Source organism: Pyxicephalus adspersus, chromosome 12, assembly GCF_032062135.1.
Source record: "Pyxicephalus adspersus chromosome 12, UCB_Pads_2.0, whole genome shotgun sequence".
Taxonomy (NCBI): Eukaryota; Metazoa; Chordata; class Amphibia; order Anura; family Pyxicephalidae; genus Pyxicephalus; species Pyxicephalus adspersus.
Window position 1 is genome coordinate 31,782,243 of NC_092869.1, and position 23,882 is coordinate 31,806,124.

General features: G+C 38.1%; 1 protein-coding gene across 3 annotated transcripts in view; it reads left to right on the forward strand.

Moving 5' to 3' along the window:
• The first annotated feature begins 60 nt into the window (after positions 1 to 60).
• SLC38A6 (solute carrier family 38 member 6) overlaps positions 61 to 23,882 on the forward strand; it is a 62,548-nt gene continuing 38,726 nt past the window's right edge. For all 3 annotated transcript variants that reach the window (XM_072429100.1, XM_072429101.1, XM_072429098.1), the window contains exons 1-5: positions 61 to 216; positions 4,976 to 5,106; positions 8,947 to 9,020; positions 11,492 to 11,544; positions 11,929 to 11,968. In XM_072429100.1, the coding sequence (XP_072285201.1) occupies positions 130 to 216; positions 4,976 to 5,106; positions 8,947 to 9,020; positions 11,492 to 11,544; positions 11,929 to 11,968 (385 nt within the window). In that variant the 5' untranslated portion in view covers positions 61 to 129. The remainder of the gene's footprint in view (positions 217 to 4,975; positions 5,107 to 8,946; positions 9,021 to 11,491; positions 11,545 to 11,928; positions 11,969 to 23,882) is intronic.

The window sequence follows — 23,882 nt, forward strand, 5'->3', positions numbered from 1 at the left end:
CCGGGTGTCACATGACTAGTCAGTAAACAGGAAGTGGCTCTAGGGACAGCTGACCACATATTTGTGTACAGGGAAGCTGAGTGTTGCTGTGTATGGCTGCTCTGTGCTAATAACCTCCACCAGAGCACCATGCCCACTGAAGGGTACAGCATTAACACAGAATATGGGCACCACGTGTCTGCCCAGGATGAGACAGCTCCTCTGCTGGGAAGCCATGTGAGTATTTTATGTTTCTTTCTATGCAGGAGAGGTGAGGGGAGGAGTGGTCTCCTTGCTACAGCTATTTCTTCATTTATTATTGGGATATATATGCCAGCCTTATGATCATTAACCCATTGAGTCCCATTATTAATGGCCAGGGTGTTATAATGCTAGTCAGGGGGCAAAGCCTAGGTACAGACGATAGCGCATAGCATGGAGGTGCTGGAAACTTTCAATAAACTTTTTAACCATTCAGTCATTTTGATTCTTTTTATGAACTGTTGCAAAGATTTTATTTAACTTGCAATTTATTTAAAACAGAGCGAATATCCCTCTCATGGCTGGGGTCCCACCTGATTATTATTATTATTATTATTAATAATAAATAGTATTTATATAGCGCCAACATATTACGCAAGGCTGTACATTAAATAGGGGTTGCAAATTACAGACGGGTGAGAGGACCCTGCCCAGAAGAGCTTACAATGTAGGAGGTGGAGGAATTGACACACAATAGGAATACTGCCATTGTTCACAGTTTTAAGCTGACATGAAAATGATATTCACTTGGCTTTCATGTTGATTCAATTCTTAAAAATACTCTTTTTCTGATCTGGAACAAGCACACAGAACATGACTGCGCTTGTGTGCTTCTTCCAGGTCAAAGCTAGGGATAGCAAACAATAGCAACCTTCATATTTTTCTCGTAGGAGATTTCTGTTGGTCAGATGTTGGACATCTGTTGGTCAGATGTGAAATGTCTCACAAAGTAGGCATCGGCTGAGTCACCTTTCACCGTATAGTTCTAATATTTTTCAAAGGGGGATGTGAAGGTTATATTGACAGTTCAAAAATTGTTTAAAGTAATATTCCCCCTTTGTGCTGTGCAGGTGTTTGGAGGATGGACAGATATTGATTCTCCTGAATTACAAATTAATATTTATTTTGTTGTTGTTTCTTTGATTTTTTTATCTAGTGTGTGTACATTGTTGGTGGATTATATTTGAACGATCGTATTGTTACAGCATGTACAGAATCGTGCACTTTACGATCATTCAAAATAATCGTTGATCGTTAGTTAAGTCGTTCATTTCCTAACAACAGGTATTACATGTGTGTACCTAGCCTTACTGATATCAAGGGATACCAAATTTGATTTTTACAAAACAGGCAATTAAAGGACGGACAAATAATGATTCTCCTGAATTACAAATAATTATTTATTTTGTTGCTTTGATTGTTGTCATGTTTTATTATTCCCTTATGGAGGTGATAAACGTATGATGAAGGGAATAGCTTTTGCTGGCAATTACTGATATGCAAACCAATTGTTGGGGATGGATTTTTGGTGACCATTGTAAAACAATGGTTGTATTGACATGGTGCTTGTCTCCCTGCTGAGCAGCCCAGTCTGACCTGTTGGGGGGAGTAGAAGGGGACGAGCACAAGGTACCTCACCTGTACAATGGTAATACAATAGAAATCATTAATGAATAGTCATTGGTTATCCAACACAGCAGATTGCTAAAGACCATCTCATAGTCTATGTACACACGTGCAATATTCACTGTTTTAAAAAAAACAACGACCGATCAACAATTAGTCACAAATATTTTGAACGATCGTATTGTGCACAATTCCGTACATGCTGTAACAATACGATCGTTCAAATATAATCCACCAATAATGTACACACACTAGATACGATCGTTTGAACGATGCAGGAAGTGACATGTACTGCAGAACCATCCACAATCGCTGAACGACCGTACACACAAAAGAGCGAACGATCGTCACCCAGTCAAATCCACCGTGACGATCGTTTGTTTCCAGCCACATTTCTCATTCGTCGTTGTTGACCAGTCGTTGTGCCCATTTTTGTTAACGATTATCGGACGATCGGTTGTTATTCGTTTCCAACGATAAATATTGCGCTTGTGTACATAGCCTTAGGCCGACATAGGCTACGTACACAGGTGCAATAATTGTCGTAGGAAACGAACGATTAATGACCTATCATTCGATATTCATAACAAAAAAAGTGCACAACAACGCCAATGAATGAGGGATGTCGCTAGAAAAGAACGACTTTCCTGGCAGATCTGTTTGGGCGAGATCGTTCGCTGCCTATTGTGTGTACGGTCATTCAGTGATCGTGGAATATTCTGCGGTACACTTTCTCCGGTACACGTCACTTCCTGCATTGATTGTATCCAGTGTGTGTACATTATTGGTGGATTATATTTGAATAATCGTATCGTGACCGCATTGTGCACTATACAATCGCTCAAAATAATCGTTGATCTGTCGTTAGTCATTAGTTTTCTAACAACAATTATTGCACATTTATACCTAGCCTTACTGATATCAAGGGACACGAAATTAGATTTTTACCCAAGACGATCAAAAGGATTAAAAGGATTTGTTACCCTTTGCTAAACACACAATCACAGGTAGATTGCCACCACGTGCACGCACTGTTAACCTTGACAGCTGCAGTTATTTTTCTGCTTCTTTTAGTCCTGTCTGTGTCACCCGCTGCCACTCCAGACCGGGATGTCTTAGAAATCACAATGTTTATAGCAGCGTTTTTGGGTTAGCAAGTTACACCATTTCTACTTAGCTCAGCTTACACTTTTTATAGTGTTTAATAAGTAAAGACATAACAAAATGCAGTGCATAAACCAATACAGTAAAATAAAGACTAATCAAAGAACAATAGCAGAACATTAACAGAACAAACATTTGGTTATTTTTTGGCCAACAAACATTTAGAAACCATTACACAATCTGTTACCTTTGTCTGCAGAAACCAATATTACTAATATAAATGTGAACACTTCCACAGATGTTTTTGGCAAAATCAAGCAGAATTCTTATCACTTCTCTCAGCTGTTCCTTATAACCAACATGAATAGTCAACTTTGCAAGCTCTGCAGGCTTTGCATGTTCAGATATTTGTATAGGTCAGTTGTTTTGGCTGTGCTTTCTAAAATACTTCTAATTGCATATTCATATATTGTTTTTAAGCCGGGTCCATCCAATAGTGGTTTGAAGGTCTTTTAAGATTGTTGTTTCTGTTTTGGAACAGCTATACCAATATATCTCCATGTCATTATTTCTAACTGCTATTGACTAACTGGGAGTTTTGGGTGCTTCCACCATCCCTTTTTTTTTAAAGGGCACGTTTTTTCCATATTATTTAAATTAATTGCACAAAGAAAGTGTAGGACACACATAATGGCTACTGTAGGTGTGCAGTGCTAGGAATTCATTGCAAAGATCTCGGTAATAATGGTTGTTGTGGATATACTGGATTGTTGGCTGGTTTAACAAACCATTTACATATATTAGCCTGAAGCAAGCAGAATGTGACCAGGTAGTGTTTGTTACTCTACACCCATACAGCTTTTGGTGCTTCACATTTGTTAATGATGACTGTGCTTTTATGTGATTTCCCTGTGTTAATTAACAAATGAAATACTTAGCATGCTTGTCATACTGGTAGAAGGAATGCAGTGATTGAGGTTTTCTTTTTTTTTGCCTATTGGTCTTGCATTGTATGGAATGATATTGGTGCCTGTGCCACAACCTAGATTGGCTTATGAAATGGGCTATGGGGGCGCAGTTGTATGTAGGTGGATCTACCTATTTTCTAGGGGTCCGGTTTACCAAAGAAAAAACTTAACTGACCCTTGGCCAATACAGCCATCCAGAGTCAAGTGCAATGGGAGCCCATAGAAATCAATAGAACACCCCTTTAACATGTATAGAATGCATGTGTAAGTGTGAATTTACCCTTCCATTGCAACTTGGGTCATAAACTATCACTAGACCAATATACAACAAGAAAAAAGATCCCACAAAATTGTAGTAAAAAATCAGTTGCAGGCAGCTGTCAATGATTGCAGGCCATTACAAATCCGTTCCAAACAAATGTCAGCTGCATTTGCCTTAGACAAGCTCAAAGTTTGTCAAAATTTTATCTAATAAATCCCACCTTGTGTTTGTGCAGCTTTTTGGTAAAAACTATTTTATTCCTGGTTATTTCTTAATAATGCAAAGTGCAGTGATGTAGAATAAAGCTTGCCATGAACTCTTCAATCTGATTGTACATTTAGGAGGAGTGTCCTCTCCTGCTTTTTGTCTGTCTTTGTCTGTCATTTGCTACCCTTATGTATGTACAGCACTGCGTAATATGTCGGCGCTATATAAATACTGTTTAGTAATAATATAAAGCGTGTAGTAAGCGGCAAATTCCTGTAAGTATATTATTATCATATAATCATATAGTGCCAGCATATCACATAGCCCTGTACATAGGGATAGATTGCTGATAGTCCTATGTTGGATTTGTTGATGGAAGAGAGGGGAGCTAGGTGGAATAGGTCACCAGAAAGGTAAATATTAATGCCTTTCCCTTGAAGAAATGTTTTTTTCTACATTTATTTCAAAGGTCACTCAAGGAAATCTGGGATGATCTTTTGGATGTTTTGCTTATACTTTGGCCTTAGAACTTAATGGCTGATCTAAAACAAATATAGAAAGAAGGATTTATGAATTTTCTTTGACTTCTATTAGCTGCATTCATACCCTAGGCAAAGGGGCTTAAAAAAAGCAACACCAGTGAGACAATCAGCATTTTTAAAATAGGGGTCAGCAGTGGCATCTCCCTGTAATTCTTTCATGACAGGTCTGCTTTATGTACATACTGTGAGCTATACTTTGTTTTGCCTGATTTTTGGAGTTGACATTTTTTTTTTCTAATTTGCAGCGAGCACAGACCAGGACGTCCTCCGGAGCCTCCTTTGGCTTTTCGGTCTTCAATCTAATGAATGCCATCATGGGAAGTGGAATCCTAGGGTTATCTTTTGCAATGGCTAGCACAGGAATTATTGGCTTCAGGTATTAAATGCGTAAGATATTGTACCTTGTGTATTCGGAGTGCAGTAATCCATGGCAAAAAATGTTTTTGCATCATCCTAGCACCATTGGAGATACTTTGAAATACCCAGAACTTTTAAATATAGATGAGCATGTGACCTTTTCCCATGGTCAAGTGTTTCAAGTTGATATGAGTGACCAACCACCAGACTTTAACACAGTCACATGAAAGAGTGGGCAATAATCAACCTTCTGTTCTGATCAAGTTCTGGTATTGATGGATTGGAGTTTATATAGGGTGAGAATGGGGGAGTATGGGGAAAAGCAATATCAGTGAGCTCGGAGTGATCTTTAATGGCACTCTATTTAGGAAGTGGTTTGAACATCATGTACAATAAAATGCAAACGCTAAATCTTAAAAAAAAAAAAGTCCTATTCTTTGGATCCAAAAACCATTATTCCAAATATTTAGTTAAAGGAATTTAAACATAAAATACTGCACCAATATGACGTTTTATTTATAAATCATATCATATAGTTACAGTGCACATAAACATTCATACTTCATACAAAAAATAACTATAAACTATTATTATTACACAGTATTTATACAGCACCGACATATTACGCACTTCTTTACAAAGGCCATAGTCATGTCACTAACTGAGACTCTAAGGAACTCACAATCTAATGTCCCTACCATAGTCATATGTCATTACCACAGTCTAAGGCCATTTTTGGGGGTAGTCAAATAATTTGACTGCATGTTTTTGGATTGTGGGGTAAAGTGGAGTACACAGAGGAAATACATGCAAACAAGGGTAGAATATACAAACTCCATGCAGATAGTGTCCTGGCCGAGATTTGAACCTGGGACCTAGCGCTGCAATGGCCAAATTTGTGACCTCCGAACCACCATGCCATTCTATAAATGTATATTAATAGTGCAAACATGTCCACAACAAGTATCAAGTCATATTTAAGTACATAAACCAATTACAGTGTATGAAATGATGATATGGAACTACAATAATGTGTTTCTTTTATCGTTTTACAGTTCAGCTTTAAAATACCATAATAAACCTTGTTAAGTGTTACTGAATGCCATACTAAGGTTTGCTGCGAGTGTTCAAAAAATGTAAATCCTATAATGTGGTCTTGATTTTTTTGCTCACTGTGACAACTGCCTATACACAATTATAAGATACTTTAACCCAGCTTAGTTTTTTGTGGTTTATGGAACAGTGATTTATTTTTTCAATGCGTGGTTTTGAAATGTGATAAAAGAGGAAGCTAGTCAGCATTTTATGCTACAGCTATTTTCATGACTTCATGTCTTATTTCCATTCACCTCTGGAGAATGTGTTTTTTTTTTTAACCCTGTATGTACCTGACAATTTGTAAGGATGTATTCTAAAATAAATGCCTTATCCTTCCTTCTACTTATATATACTTATAAATATGGAAATAAACTCTAAATAAAAAAACACACATTTAATTGCGCAGATCTGTCGATCCGTCAGGTGGTTTCTTCGTCCCGGTATCTTTTTCCAGGTTCTTCTTCCTTTGCCACCCAATCTTACACTGCGCTGGCGTGAAAACGGGGGAAAAAGATTGCCGATCTCACTACGCATAAGAGGCAATTTTTTTTTGTTCCATTAAAGAAGGAGCTCCTTCTGCGCATGCCCAAGGTCAGGGCATGAGCAGAAGGAGCAGCCAAAAGCCTCCCGGCACGCCTGACGTGGTCCTCCCGGCACGCCTGACGTAGGTATCCCGGCACGCCTGATGTAGATATCCCGGTGTGCCTTTGTGCTCCCATTCTGTCAGTGGCGATTAAGACGGGAAAGTGCACTAAAAAAAAAAAAAAAATTTACTTTAAATAAAGGGGTTGTCTACCCTTTTATGTAAATAAAAAAAATTTGAGTTTAGGTCCGCTTTAAGGTCAAGGGTCCTTCAGTGATTTGCACCCCTATTATTATTATTACAAACCCTTTGGGGGGGCTGATCCCTGATCCAAAACCAGCTAGTTCTGAAACTATATATGTTATATATATATATATGCCTATATGTTAATGTAGGTGCTTCATAATAGGCTTGCACTAAATAATGTGTATCGTTTTAACCTTTTCTTGGAGAATCAATTCAAATAAAGCTCCAAGGTACAAACTTCATAAAGCAAAGCTAGTTGGTAAATTTTTTTGCATTCCACAGATCTCCAAGCACTAAGAAGACTCTTTGCTGTTGTTTTAAAAATGAAATATTGCCCTGTTTTCATCTGATACAATAGTTCAGCCTCTCGGCAATTCCAGGTTTCTTATGTCATCTTTATCATTTTTATAATACGGTAAATATTTTCAGTAGGTGACAGCTCTGCAGGCTGGACAATTTAGCACCATGCTCTTACTATAGAGCTGTGCTGTTGTAATATGTGAAGAATGTGGTTTGCCATTGTCTTGCTGAAATAGGCAAGGCCTTTCCTTAAATGCTGCTGGATGGCAGCATATGTGGCTCCAATATTATCTTTATATCATTCTGCAATAATAGGGCGATCCTAGGTATATCTGCCCGATACCTGTGGCATGTTTAGTAGTGCACCCCTAAACCAATGTGGATGCTAAATTTTCAACTGTACTTTGATAACATGTCAAAGGTCCTTCTCTTTAGCTCAGAATAGAGTGACATCTGTGTATTTCAAAAATTACAAATTTAAAGACTTTGGACTAAGTTTCGATTTTTGTTTATTTTTGGTTTCTTCTTTGCATGGTGAAGCTTTAACTTGCATTTGCTGATGCAGTGCCAATTTGTGTTCACAAGCAATGGTTTTCAAAATTGTTTCTGAGTTTACGCAGAAAAATCCACTACAGGTACCGAGTGCCCAAAGATTATGACCATCCAGTATGATTTGTTGGCCTTGTCCCTTGTGTTCAGAGATTTCTTCAGATTTTATTAATTTTATGTGTCAAAAATTTTTTGCAGTATTATATTTAGTTACTTTTTTTTAATCCCTCCCTTTTCAGTCTTTCTTGGGTGCTCTTTTTTGTATACCTATCATGTTATGGACCAGTTGCCAATTAACCATATTTGTTTTATAATTCTTAGTTTTTTTTTCACAACTTTCTCATACTTTTAGTTGCATCCACCTTAACTTTTTTGTAACATGTTGACTATATATAAAGATATATTTTTTCATACATCAATAACATTTCTCAGTTTCAACTGTATCCTTTAAGGTGGAAAGGGTTGCTTCCAGGTTAACCTTTGTACTTTACTATATTGGCCCTAAATTTGGAGGATTTAGATAGTTTTCACTTAGGGATCTCACATTACATTGCCACCTTAACACAGTAGTGTTGATTTATATCTTTCCAACCTAACTTAGTTTTCTTCTAAGTAAAAAACTAAAACACAAGAGAGGATTTGCGGAGCACTGTTGGTCAGCTAAACGCAGCACGGGTTGACTTTCTTCTTGCTCCTTTTGTCTATCTGTAGCTGATCCATACTAAAGGGCAGGGAACTCCATATCCAGTCCTCAAGGGCCACGTATTTTAAATATTTTTGAACAGACAGCAGTACAGTTAGTAAGCGGTGGTTTACAAAGGGTCAGAAGATTACTCAGAATCCTGGCCAATGTGTTGTCCTCAAGAACTGAAGTTTGGCAGCCCTACTAAAAGCGATCATTCAGTCAATGCTGATTAGTCCTCCACTTCTGTTTGCCTTCCACCTTTAGCAGGCTTTTTTCTTTTAAGTTTGCAAAACATTTACTTCACTACTGCAACATTCTTGTAAAAACAAATCAAAATGTAAAAAATACCTGCCTGGCTGAAGATGACATTTGTCTTTGTCTTCTTTATTCTTTCCTAGTATTCTGCTGTTAATAGTGGCGCTGTTGGCTGCTTACTCCATTCACTTGTTGCTCCGTTTATGCATTCAAACTGGTAAGTTCTTTTAATGTTTATTTTTTTATGTTTTACCTTCTAAGAGCAGTACAGGTAGTCCCCGGGTTACATATGAGATAGGGACTGTGGGTTTGTTTCTAAATTGAATTTGTATGTTGGAACAGGTACATTTTAATAAATGCCATTAGGACAAATGTTTGTCTCAACATATTATTAGGCAGCATGGTGTCCGTTACTGTATAAAATCCTCACTGTGAGTAATGACAAACAAAGCAAAAAAAAAAAAAAGAAACAACTGTAGAATTTGACTTGGTCATTAAAGAGTTACAAGATGCTGCAGAAAGAGCTTACCCCCCCAAGATCACCCACAACCTCAGCTGTGATTAGCAAAAGATTTCTTCTGCAAGTCATGCAAACTGCCCCCCTTCAAGCCTCCATCCTCGTTCGTATCTAGAAGGCGTACATATGTCGGATGTCCTTAACCTGGGGACTACCTGTATTAATCATTACATGAACATTTTCTAGTCTTTTTCGAGGTTTTGATTTATGTATTAAAAGCGCAAGTAACACCTAATATACGGCCAGGCTACTTTAAATGTTGATGTAATCCTAGTCACTAAAATTTCAAATAATCTTTTAATGTATTCTCAGTAGGTGCTTGTACAGGGACTTCCAGTTATAGAATGACCACACTCTGCAGTATTATCCCCAGAATAATTTTTTATGCTGGGTGGGAAGAAGCTTTAGAATGGTGGCAGCCCCTGTATTGTGATCCAGCTTTTCAGTAACTACTCAGGTATTTACTGAAAAGTACTAGGTGGTACACCCAACCAAAACAGCCAGGTGGTTACTGAAAAGTGCCACGCTGTGCACCCACCTAAAAAGTGCTAGAAGAACACTGCTTTGTCATTGCTTCCTAATTATGCTCCTGTATTGTCATTCTGTTGTCATCCTCTCCCATTAAAAAATGGGTGACTATGCCATCGCATATTGCACAGGCATGTTCTCCTGTTGTTCCCTTTAGGAGAACACCTAAAAAATGCCATATAGCCGTCACAGGTGTATATGCTTGTAGACAGGAGTTGGCTGTAGTAACGACAATTGGGCAAACAGGCTAAATGGCATTCAGTTATTGTTGTAATGTCCTGAAAATGCCTGTTTTAAATAAATCATGTGATTTTACTATTTTGAGTTATTGAGCCTAATTTATTTAAGGTTTCCAAAATTGGAAAAGATACAGTGAACCTGGGTGATCCAGCAAACCTGGAATGGATCTGGTTTGGGATTTAAATTATTTGCTAACAAAAAGCAAATTACTATTAGGAAATCCAATCTAGGTTTGCTGGATCACCCAGGTTCACTGAGGAATGTGTATCCTCTCCAGTTTCGGAGAGCTTTAATAAATCGGGCCCATTGACACAGCACAGAAATACAGAAATGATACAGATCTTTTTTTACTTGTGCACCTTTTTTATGATTGTGACCCTGAAATCACTAAAGTCGGAGGATAAGCAAGACGGTGGGACAATCGCTTTTTTTAACAGAAAGTCATCCATGACTTCTATGTATTTCTCTTACAACAGGATCATTTTGAATAGAAAATATAATTATTTATGATTTGATTTTACCTAATTTAGTTTATACTTTTATGCTATATATAGTGTAATATATGTATTTTTATTTACTATATCAATACTTTTCTTTTGAAAACACTTAATATATGAAGGTGAATTTCAAGAGCACTATGGGTTAGCTAAAGAGACAGAGACAGCTGTATTATTTTTCCTATTTGTTTTTTTTTTGTCTTGCTCATAGAAATGTGTCTTTAGGACATTAAATGGGAACATACTTTTTGGTAGACTGCCCTTCAGGTTTCATTAGGACATACATTATACATAGAGACTGAACTTTGATCTGCCAAGATTTTGAAAGTACTGTAAAGTTATTTTACTTTGCTGAATTTTTATCTGGTTTCATAGTTTAGGTGTGTCAGCATGTCCCCCATTGGGTGTCGTGGTTCCTTCCACTAGCTAGTGCATTATTTAAAGACATAGTAGTGATAGAGTAGTTGTTGGGTGGACCCACTGCACATTTTGGAGTTTATAGCATCTGACACAGCAGAAGTGTCAGATACAATTCAAATGACAAAAGTCATTGGCCCTGATTTATTAAAGCTCTCCAAGGCTGGGGAGGATACACTTTCATCAGTGAAGCAGGGTGATCCAGCAAACCTGGAATGGATCTGGTCCAGAATTCAAAACGTTTGCTAGAAAAAGAAATCTATTCCAGGTTTGCTGGATCACCCAGCTTCACTGATGAAACCGTATCCTCACCAGCCTTGGAGAGCTTTATGGAATCAGGCCTATGGTCTGTCAGACATGTATTGGTAATTCTCCTGTTAAATTTTTAATATATAATTATTGTCAGGTTTTTTTAGTTCATGGCCTTAATCTATAAATTGAATGTTCTACCTTGTTTGGGTTTTTAGTAACTCTTTGTTTTGTCTACAGCTGTTACATCCTATGAAGATCTTGGCCTCATTGCGTTTGGCTCGCCTGGAAAGGTATTACCTTATATCATCATTACTTTAATCAGAATGTCCTAGAAATATTTTCTTCTATACAACATTAAACACAAATCCCAGAAAGACCATTTAAAACCTAGAGATTTTTTTCAAGAACATTTTACATTAGAATTTGTTCTGTGCCACATATTTAGAAGCATCTATATAATTAGAGAAACGCATAAATGACATGTTTTTTTTCCAGTAAGAACCTCAATACCCAAATGTAATTTGTGACTAAAGAAATCACAGTCATTTGGATTCCATTGTAAAGCAAACAACCACAGGATTTTATTTGCAGTCACTGCAGTCAGCCTTTTAGAACTGCCAGATGTAATTGCTGATTTTTTTCCATGACATATTATTTGTAATTTTTCTGTTTAGATCCTTGTGGCTAGCACCATTCTTATTCAGAACATTGGAGGTAAGAGCTACAATTGAGCTGAACAATCAGTAAACCTAAAAATAAAGTTTAAACTAAATGTAAATGTTTAGTACAAAAGTACTAATACCAATAACAGAAACATTTCGTTTAGGTCAAAATGTGTATAATGAAAAATTAAAATGGGTAGAAAATGTATTTGCTGTGAGATTGGGTGAAGTTTATTGCTCTGTGCAGTATCTGTGCCTCTGGCTTTTTCTGTTCTGTATCTATGTCGTAACAAAGGGCGCCTTTGCATCCCCCAAAACGTCACGTTGCTGTTTTTTCGTTATGGAACTCAGGTGATACTGAACTAACCACTATGACCTACTAATGACTTCCTCACCTATTACCTCGTCCCACACATGGCTCCAAGACTTTTCTAGAGCAGACTCTCTGGAATGGTCTTCCTTGTCTTATTTGGCTTACTTCTACTTTCTGCTCATTTAAAAGAGCCCTCAAAACCCATTTTTTCAAACTTGCCTACCCATCTTTGTCTCCTAAAACCCTAACTACCTCCCACCATTCCATATCTCCCCTCCTATTGTGTGTTACTTCCCCCACCTCCTAGATTGTAAGCTCTTCAGGGCAGGGTCCTCTCCTCCTCCTGTGTCACTGTCTGTATCTCTCTGTCACCTGCAACCTCTATTTAATGTAATATGTTGGCACCATATACACACTGTTTTTTTATTATTATTAATAATAATAATAATAATAATATTAATAATAACCATAACAATTCTAAACCTGAATATTCAGAATCTTTTTAGATTCCCCTTATTCTGCTGGCCAATAAAAGCAAATTGAGGCTTAAAAGAGGCTGTTTTGTTAGCTCCTTTGATCCAACTACTGAGTGTGCTGCTTCTAGGAAAATGTCAATTTCCAAAGTTCTATGTTACACTTTATTTGATACTGCCATTTTCAATGGCCAAACAACAACCTTTGGTAGTTTTGTGGAACATTTGAAGGGAACTTCGCAAAAACTTTCTCGTACCTGATGAACACTGATAAGTTGTGTGATTGCAGCCTAGTTCAGGACCTGTTCCAACTTGTGACTGTACAATGAAGGAGCACCAGCACTATATTCTTGCTTGTGTTCTGCCTACCAGTAAGCATGTTCACACTGTTAGACTTCTGCAAGCAGCATGCTGAGCGTACCGCTGCCTTGGTGGAATATAGACTTTGTCACTGGAGTGTCTCTGCAGCAGTTTTGCCCACTTCCCTCCTAATGATAAAGTCTTCTAAAACTTGGTTAAAGACATTTCCCCAGTGTGGATGACTAGACTGAGACCAGCAACGTGCCAATGACTTCAATCCTAGTCTTTTCTCTCCAGCAAGCATATGCAGTGTTAAATAGCACCATGCAAAGCAGATAGATTGGCTTGGAGTTCTGTGCTTCCATCTCCTAGTCTGAGTTGTGTTTCACAGGATTGCATGAATCCTAAATGGTTTCTTGGCTCGAGGATTCCCTGGGTTTTTTTCTCCCCATCCTTACTGGCCTGCTCCTTTTATTCATTGGATTTCACTTCTTTCAGTCATGGAGGCTCAGCATCATATGTAGGCATGATCTAGGGCAGTGAGCATGCAAATGCAGCCAGCATAAGAATTTCCATCTCAGACTGACATCCCATCAAGGCTATATATCTGGATATTTGCAAAACTCCTTTCATGGGCCAGTCTGCTGCCTCCATCAGAGTTTAAGGTTCTTGACAAGAGTACGGAATCTGGGTGTTGTGAAGTACAGCATTCTGCTGCCTTCTCCTAGCACTTATTATCTGCCTGTACTGCTTAGATCAGTGTTTCTCAACCAGGGTTCCTCCAGAGTTGCTAGGGGTTCCTTTAGCAAGGAGTAATTTGTGCCTCTTGGGTCAGTTTAATATAATTTTGGCTATTCATAAGGGTGACATTCTTCCTATTGGCCAGCAGTGTGGTGGCATACTTCCCACTAACCACAATACTAATGTACTGTAAGATGCCTGAAGACCTGAAAGTTGTTTCAAATGGTTCCACCATGTTAAAAAGATCAACTAGTATAGTGTAAGAAAATTGTGGGGATAAAAAAGGTATATCATGAAAACAATTTGTATTAAAAAAAAAAGTCAAATGCACCCTGATCAGAGAATCGGTGAATGCAAAATACAAACAGATTAACTTCATCTTTCAATACTTTTATGTTTTATTATTGCCTAATAAATAAATGGCAAAATATAGAAGAACCTTCAGCTGTCATTTCCTAATGCAGTTTAGAAAAATAACACTTGGCGTTTGGTTAGTTGCCATAAGTAACACAGACTTCACTTTGTATGATTTGGTAAACCTCTCATTCTCCAGTGATTATTTTATTCCTGTCTCTCAAGACTTAATACATTATAAAACTCCATCAGGAGCTCCCATTTCAGACAAGTAAGAGTCCCAGGCTTAAAGGGCAGGTTCTGCAGACCGTGTAATTCTTCTTATGAACACTTGAAACAACAAGGAAGCCAACACCTTTACGCTTTGCATGTTTCTGTTTCTGGCTCCTTCTGGATGGAGACTGAGCAGGCAAAGCTTCCAGACCATGCACTGTTCCATTAGTTACACTTTATAAACACATGTTCTGAAACTCCTTGTTTACAATGGTTTGTCTGTGCTAACCTCAGAAAACCTCACTCTGATTTTGTGCGTTTATAACCGTCTAATATCCCATCCATATGGAAGCAAAAGTAACTGGCTTCATGCATGTCTGTGAGCTGATTAGACCTAATTCTGCTGAGCCTGAGGTCTAATAAGGACAGGTGCTCTTAAAGTGAAACTAAAGTTCTACTGTGAACATTGGTGATTAAGGCAGGTGATTATTGAAAAGGGACAGGCAATGTCTTTTTTTTGTTGGCAATAGCTGCACCCCAAGCATGTGCCAGGACCGAATAGAATCCTGCAACAGAACGGTTGAATAGGTGAATGTTCCAAGTTTAAAAGTAGTTGTGAGGGCAAAGTAAAAAAAAGTCCCTTATGAGACACATGCTGTCGATCACTGGGTTTATATCCAGTGTGGGAGGCATTAGAAAGTATTGTAGGTAAACTGTATCTAAATTTAAAGAATAGCACCATGCACCCTTGGGTTGGGATGGATGCAGCATGCACATTCTAACATTGCATCTTGCCCAGCAAAATGCAGTGTATTGCTATGTAGAAAAGCCGATCAAATTGACTTTCTCATCAGCTCATTATGTACATAACATCTTACTGATATTTACTGTTTGCTAAATAAAATAAAATTGCTTTCTCTGCTCATTGTACATCTTTTAAAAGGAAACCTATGCATAAAATTCCTCCGCTACCCTGCTGATCCCTTTAGCTAGCAAAAGCAACTGCTGCCCTGTGAAAGCTGTAATTTGCACATACTTCCTTCTCCAGCAATGGAGCTGCTGCTTAAAAGGCCAACAATGCTGCTGGGTATTTTAGTGCATCAGAAGAAGTGTGGTTGTCGTCATCTGTAATTTCTATGTAATTTGAAGATATCTGAATTCTGATAAAAACTTCAATCCCATAATGAGCTTTTATTATCTTTTGTTTGCCGTAAACTGACCATGCTATTTAATGTTATGGTGTAGTGATGGTGGCTACAATAAGTAAGGAATTGGGTTTGCTTGGTATATTCTCTCCAGCATCAAGTAATTAGGTAAACTTGGTAATATAATGTGTTTATTGTAGACTGTCCCTCTGAAATATTCCTATTGATATTAATTGGATTGAAGTCCTTGTTTAAGCATTGGCCCTTTTTTGTTTCCTAAACCCAATTTTTATTTAGGATAACAAATGTATTGTTGAGTAAAGTTAATATGTCCTTTTCGCTGTCACCTATGTATCTGCCACTTTTCTAATAGAAGTAAAGGAAATCTGCTTTTTCTTAAAAAAGGTGACATCCTAAAATCCCTTCATGTCTACTATAGGAAGAAAGAAAGCCTGCAAAAGCTCTGCAAATCTCATCTACATGACAGCTACACGTTAAGATGGCAGCTCTTTGATCTGTAAAGCTGCCTATACTCATGGGGTTTCTGAAAGTTGCAAGGAAACTTCATGTCAAAGTAACGTCACTGGTTCCTGGTGCCACATTCCGTAAAATACACAAATGCCCTCAAAGTGGCTGACTACGTTGTACCTGGTGACAGGTACACTTAAAAGACTTTGTTCTGAAAAGAGTCTCATGGGATATGCTCCTGTTTGCTTGGGTAAATTACAGCAGGCAATGTATTGTTTTTATTTTATTATCAATACAACCTGTAGGAATTTATGCAAGTTGTCAAGATTACTAAAGCTTATTGAAAGTTCTGCGAATGCTTTGCAATTACTTGCTGTATAGACGCTAAAGCCATTTTTCTCCCCAGCCCTTTTTAGCCAAGTGCACCACCTGGCACTTTTCAGCAACCAACCAGCTGTTTTTGGGTGGTAACTGATTCGGGTCACAATACAGGGCCTACCACCCACCTACCCAGCTCTGGGTTGAACACTGCACATATCAAGAGATGGTTTGATACTCTCAGACATATGTAGATTTTTTTCAATTCCTGGCACATTGCTCCATTGCTTTCCCAAGATAAGGCTACGTGCAGGTCCGATTGCACAGTGCATAAACACACACGCCTGGGCAATATTTCTATCCTTGTACTAATAATTTAGGATCCTGCAGAAAATGTCTCCCAACCACCTCAAGCCTGTCCAATCGTTCGCTGCATGCATTAACTTGTTGAGTTTTATATGATCAAAATTCAGTGCGTGTGGATAAACAATTTCTACTGTCAAGATTTATATGTTCCCGCTCATTTGTTTTCATTGCTACATTGTAATGACTGATATATAACCTGCAAGTTGTTAGCACCAGTAACACCATATTTTAAAATACACTTTTTTTTCAAGAACACAAATTATTCCCCTGTTGTGTCACAGTGTGTGTAAACTGCTGGCTTAGCGCAATTCTAATTATACTGCTGTATGAGGTTTACTGTTACTTTAACCCTCTTGAATGAAAGAAGCTGTGTTGTATAGAAATGGCAACTTTCAAACCATTTTGTCTTCTTTGTTATTCTGTCCAATATGTTTCCTGCTGAACATACAGGGTTAATCATCTCTCCTCACAAAATCTCTGACACCTAATTAACACCTTATTTGCTAAATGTTTTTAAAATCTAGCAGACCCTTCCTCCCCTTTCTCTGTACTCTTTTGTCCAAGAAACCTGATACTCTTGGCTTCCCCAGTCTTCCTGGGCTCACCATGGAAGCTGTTATGTTTTTGGGTGTGTTTGGATTAGATGATTTTTGGCTTTTTGTGGATTTTTTTTCCTTTTCTGCTTTTTCTTTTTTTTCGGGGATAAAGCAAATTTACAGTATGGATATGGTCTTGTGTTATGCGTAAAAAGGTTTCCAATTTGTGTTCAAATAGAACTAAGCATGTGTGAATGCAAAAAGAACTAATGTGAATTGATGAGGTTAGTGAAATATCTGCAGCATGGAGTAAACTGGAAAATAAAATCAAATTAATAACCAGAGAAATGTCATTTCATGATGAGGGTTGGTACGTGTGGGCAGACCTGTTGCAAAGTTTGCACATGAATAACCGCTCCAATTCGATCTGTCAAAAGTCCCTAGATATTGCACGCATGTCTGACTTCCGACTCTTAGAAAGGTAATCCCAATCAGGGTCGGATGTTTTTGATCATTTTTACACATGGTTCAATGTGTACTTTCCATCTATATTTACCTATCAAATTCAATTTACCAATGAATAATCAAGAACAGGAAAAACTGTTTTCAATCATTCCTTACATCTGATTGGAAGTCGATTGGAATGTGCTTGTGTGTATTCCCAACTACAGCTATGTATAAATTGCACGATCCAGCTTTTTATTTAGGCTGGACCAAGTTATATTCTTATATCTGTGAAAACTCTATAGAACAATGTGTGAAATAAATGATTGATCAAGTAGGTTCAAAAATCTTGTTTGGTCATGTGATTGGAGTAATGAAGTGGCTTTTGTGGCAACATCAGACATCCTCAAGAGAACTATAAATCATTTTCATTCTTGATATTTTAATAATAAGTGAAACCAGTAAGACTACGTACACACGTGCAATAATTATCGTTTGAAAACGAACGATCCACGATTATTTCCGATTATTTTGAACGATCATATTCTGCACAATTCAGTACATGCTTTAACGATATGATCGTTCAAATATAATCCACCAATAATGTACACACACTAGATATGATCGTTCAAATATAATCCACCATTAGTGTTCACACATTAGATACGATCGTTCAAATATATTCCACTATTAATGTACACACACGAGATACGATCGTTCAAATGATGCAAGAAGTGACATGTACAGGAGAAAGTGTATCACAGAACAGTCCACGGTCACCGAACGACAGTACACACAATAGATTATGAACGATGGTTGCCCAATCAGATATTAGATCTGCCGGAAGGGTCGTTCGTTTCCAGCGAGATTCCTCGTTCGTCGGTGTCATTGACCAGTCGTTTTTTTAACAATTATCGAACAATCCTTCGTGGATCGTTCGTTTCCAACGACAATTTTGCACGTGTGTTCGCAGCCTAAGGCTGAACAGACATGTGCTTACCTCCTAATGTGTTTCTTCATGTTTTGGACACCTCAGCAGGGAGATCTCCTTTCCATAACTTTGCTCCCATCCTGCTTTTGGTGTTCCATCCTTCCTTCTCTCTTATATCTATAGAGAGACTGGATTCCTGTCATCCAATTTGACTTTCAAGCTTGATATGGCACTTTAATGACACCCGTGTTTGTCAGGACAAATGCTAGATGACTAAAATGTAAATTTGGAGCTGGTAGATGATGCAGATGTAAGGGGGGTGCCAAGGTTCACTGGTAATTCCATGGTCATGTGAAGGACTTTTCTTTTTTGGGTGCTGGGATCAAAATGATTTCTGGTGTATGGCAATGGGCCCTTCCCATCAGAACTGCATATAAAGTGAAACTGTTCTGATTTTGATACTATAACTTTGAGCTCATGAACCATCTCGCCATACAGCCATCTTAGCTTCTAGCCTTTTTTGTTAGACATGGACTGCTTGTAATTAATGTTTATGTATAGCCAAGACTTCTTTCTTTACTCCCTGTACCCCCCTGAGGAACTTAACCTTCATTTCCTGTCCTGGAAACTCAACAAGAGATTAAAAGAAACTTTGCTAAAGTAAGTGAAATTCCAATTTAATGCAAATGGCATTAATGCTTTGGTCTCCAATGGATGGTTTATCCTTCCCTCTTTTCCTGATCACAACTCTAGGATATTTAAATGATGTCTGAATACAAGAGGCATGTGCTTTTTTACTGCAATTTTGGTATGATTTGTGTAAGTCTTCTAGATCTTTGCAGTAATTTAGTGTGAAACTTTGCCTCAAATCAGGAGTTTCCTGTAATAAAGACCAGTCACTTCTGCTTTCTTTCCTTATGTAATGTGCCTGGTCTGGTATCTGCCCCCTCCTGTAGTTTTAGCAGGGAGCTTGTATTGGGTGGGCTTACTGTGTCCCTCCCACAGCTTTGCTCTCTGCACAGGATATATACAGCCCTGTAAAAATGTCAGCACTTGCTTTTACATTTTTTTCTGTGTATGTATGTGCAATGGCATTCAGTACATACACAGTAAATGTATTTACTTTGTGGCTATTGAGGAATATATTTATATGAAAGTTTGCATTTCCAAAGCTTAGCTCTAATGGACGGACTAACCCTTTTCATTTCTATCCAAAATTTGTTGCAATTCCAGATATAACATAACTGTTCCAACCAAAACTGATGGATTTGTATCAACAACTGGTTTCCTATATTCCATAGAGACATATTGCAGAGAATTCCAAGTGTCTCACTCTAACTAGCTTAATACATTCTCTGCACTGTAAACCAAAAGACAACAGGTATAGCACAATATAATGGAATTGGCAGATGGTGTATAAATGCTGCAGATTACAAGTCAGCATTTCCTGCCTACATCTTCTACTAGGTTGTTGGAAGGAAATCTATTTCTGATTGTCATATAACATTGTGCTGATTAGTGTACCTAGGGTTTCAAGTTTTGTTTTTAATATTAATATATATGTATATATATATATATATATATATATATATATTTTATACAGAAATGTTATGTATTAGTTTTATTTACTCTTGTGCTGCATAATTATAACAGCATATTTAAGATAACACCGCTGTCATCTGTCTGTCAAATATTCAAGAAACTTGATACTTTTCTTGGAAATGCAATTGCTTCTTCATTGAAAGTTCAGGAAAGTTGTGTTAGTGAGCAGATGTAGCCTTCACCTTCCCATTAGATGTGAAGCCACAGTGCCATCTGCTGGTCATTCGCTCCTTGCTTTGCAACTCCTGTCTGTGTATAATCACTGCCAACCAGTCTGGTTTGCTGGAACCCCTAAGGAGGAAATTTTGGGAGCTGCATTTGCTGAATGTGTATTTCTTAAAATGCAAGAATTAAAGTTGTACTGACTTGATCACTAATGAGTTCCTGATCTAAAACAAGTGTGCAGGACTTGAGCTTAGATTTTACCAACCAGTTCCAGGTCACCAAGTAGTAAAGCCCAAGTTTCTGTTCTAAATGATTCCCCTAAATAGGTGCATAGTGCCATTGCATAGAAGTTTGTATTTAAACTTTGGTGGTGTGGCATTTTCCTATGGCAGAAACAATAGTGTGGGCAGCACAGGGGCTCAGAGGTTAGCAACTCAGGTCTTTGCAGCGCTGGGTCCCAGGTTTGAATCTTGGGGCAGGACACTATCTGCATGGAGTTTGCAGGTCCCCCCAAATGTTTGCGTGGGTTTTCTCTGGTTACTCCAGTTTAGTAGTCGGCGATCTAAAATATGTTGGCGCTATATAATACTGTGTAAGTATATTAATTGGTAAAGCTCAACTCCAGGTACAATAAAATAAAATTGCTCTTTTATTTAAATTGCAACATACCTGGCACAAATATCTTTAATGTAAATTTAAGCTTCTCTAATAAAAAATATCTCCATTTCTGGTATTAGAGACCAGTCTCTGCTGCCTGCTTTCCAGCAACAGGGCAACTGATGTCTTGATCAGTCTTCGACCCTTTGGAGCTCAAGGGGAAGTTCCTAACATCAGAATGTAGACTTCAGGAGTGGAGCTAGTGTAGTAAAAAATACCTGTGGCCACCCAGCACCCCATTCAGCATACCTGCCCCCTGTTTGTTGCTTCTGCATATTTAATCACCTACCTCTGTTACTGGAGATCCCTTCTTCCAGCAGCAGAAGAATCGGTTTTGCCTATACAAGTGGATTACAATTCTAGAGCTACTATTACTAAAAGTTTTCTAGTTATTCTAATTTTAATATAACAAAAGTAATTCTAAAACACAGGAGAGGAAGCACCATGTTGTGCGTTCTAGTGATGGCCTATGTCACGGGAGAACAGAAATGATCATTTGGGGAAATTAAATCCTGGCTGATCTAAAACGCAAAGCCAAGGGTTGTTGGTGGAAAGCCTGCCTATGAATAATTCCCAATCTATCTGTAAATAAGATTTGTTGCATGTTTTCTAACATCTGTATGTACTTTTTCCTTTTGAACACTTAATTACTTGTGTTTTAGGTTTAGTGACCCTTTAAAGTTATTCCTAATAAATGAGAGCTGGTTTAGTGACACAACTCTTTCAGAGCCGGAGCCCCTTACACATAAATTATAGTGGCTATAGGAAGTCTATTATTTGGCAGACAGTGAAAGAATTTGACACTTTCTGTCCACACCAGCCATGCCCTGCAAACATTTATTATATAAATGAAAGACTCCCAAACTTTCAGGATAAACACGTAACTTCCTCCCATAGTGCATCTGTTTGTTTAGCAATCCCTAATTAATCCTTTAAGTAGTTGACAGCCTCCCTCTAAGTGCTGAAAGTCCAGTTGTCCCTTTAATTCAGTGTAAACATGCTTACTTCCCAAGCATTAGAATGTTCTTAAAGGGGAATATCCTGTAAAAAGCTGGAATCTTCTTCCTAATAGTGTATATTGACAAAAGATTAACTAAGAATACTTTTTTAAAATGAAGGCTTAGTTGACCTCTAGAAAACGAGCCAATAAATCCCCAACTATTCTGTGCAGACAATTTAAAATGCTGTTTTTATTTTTCCTAAAAAATGTTCTTCAATCTTCTGCAAAAGCTGAGCTCCCCTGATTCCCATGTGTGTATTTTTTTGAATGATACCATCCTCCAGGTGTATTTGTGACTTAACAGAGACTGCATTTACCAGAGGTCTTCCTTGCATCAGCTGAAAGGTATCTTGAAGGATTAATAAAGAGGAATCCCTGTAGCTAACTGCCAATCACTTTGTAGGACAGGGACCAGTAATCATCTGTGCCCTGATACACCCAAAACAGCAGAGTAATACCTGTCCCTTGTTTCATTAGGGTAAATAGGAGATGGGAAAAGTAAGAAATGCTAACTTTGCAGGCCCATTGTTTTTTTTACATAGTAACCCAGTATTCTTTCCTGAATTTTTTTTAAGCTGGGTGGGAAGAAGCTGTAGCTGGGTGTTGACACCTGTATTGTGATCAAACTTTTCAGTAACTACCTATAAAGAGGTGCGTGGTTACTGAAAAGTTACAGGTGGTGCGCCCGGCTATAAGGGGCTAGGGGGAACACTAACTTTTTTGCCAGGTGTATACCATTGCTGCTACCCTATTTTGGTGATACATACAGATAGCAGGCAATCACATTGTCCAGATAATGCTTGTTATCGATGGTAATAAGGCTAAATTCTAGGAAATTATATAAAAAAACACAAAATAATCCAGCACTGTAAATACCTCCGTTTGACTTGCTTTTAGTCTCTAAAATTAATCCTTGTACAGCAGTACTCAGACAAGGTGTGCTTCATGCATATGTGTGAACAAAGAACATGCTGAGATAAAGAAAGAGCAAAGTAATGACCACATCTATCTGTTGCTGCCTATTTTAGGGCCTTTTTTGATGGGCATTGGTCTGGTGTCAGTGGCATCAGTTTGGCATTGCTTTGAGGTGCTTCTGAGATCCTTCAGTTCATTAACAATAGTGTTTGACCAGCTACAAGATGGTTTTGTATTCTCATAAACTTATGAGGACAATATTCTTATTATATAATTATAATGATGATAGATTTTTTTTTTACTCTTTAGGAAGCATGGAAACTAGAGAAGGTGTTATTAGGGTTAGTTCCTTCCTTGATCCTTGTTTTATAGGCCGCTTTCAGACTTGTAGTGAACCACAACATTGTACCGCATGCTCAACCATGCTCCCAACAGTGCCCAATCAGCTGTACAGATTGGAAACCACTTTTTGCATTTGCATTATTGTGCTTGTGTTGTGGTAGTGTTAAGACACAATTCTTGGAATCAAGAGGTTACTTCTGGAAAAAGAACAACACCTCCACATGTGCAAACTGATTGACCTGCAGTGTAGCTCTTCGAGGCATGTTAGCAGTTTGCTGTGTGCCTGGTAATGGCTAACCATGCGGTTTTTAAGCACAAATCTGAAAGGGGCCTAAATGTGACTGTTTTACCGCACTGCTGGCCTGCTTGTTCACTGGTTCTATAATAAAACCCATAAGGGCCAGTATCTTCTGGAGAGGGGTGCTCCTGACACTTATTTAGCAGTACTTTGATGTGTATATTTTTCTTGTCTGCTTTTCAGTCTGCAGGTTTTTATACAGCATAACAGTAAGTCTTCTTGGTTAGGTACAGTGGAGTAGCTTTAGGCTTGCTGGATGCAAGTTGTGTTTTGCAGTTTGTCTTCATAAGGTTTGAAGTTCCCTATAGTGCAGCCCCAGAGGATGAGAATAAAGTGTGAGGGTGACGTGAAGGTACATGGAGTACTGTGGGATGGACCTAAAAAG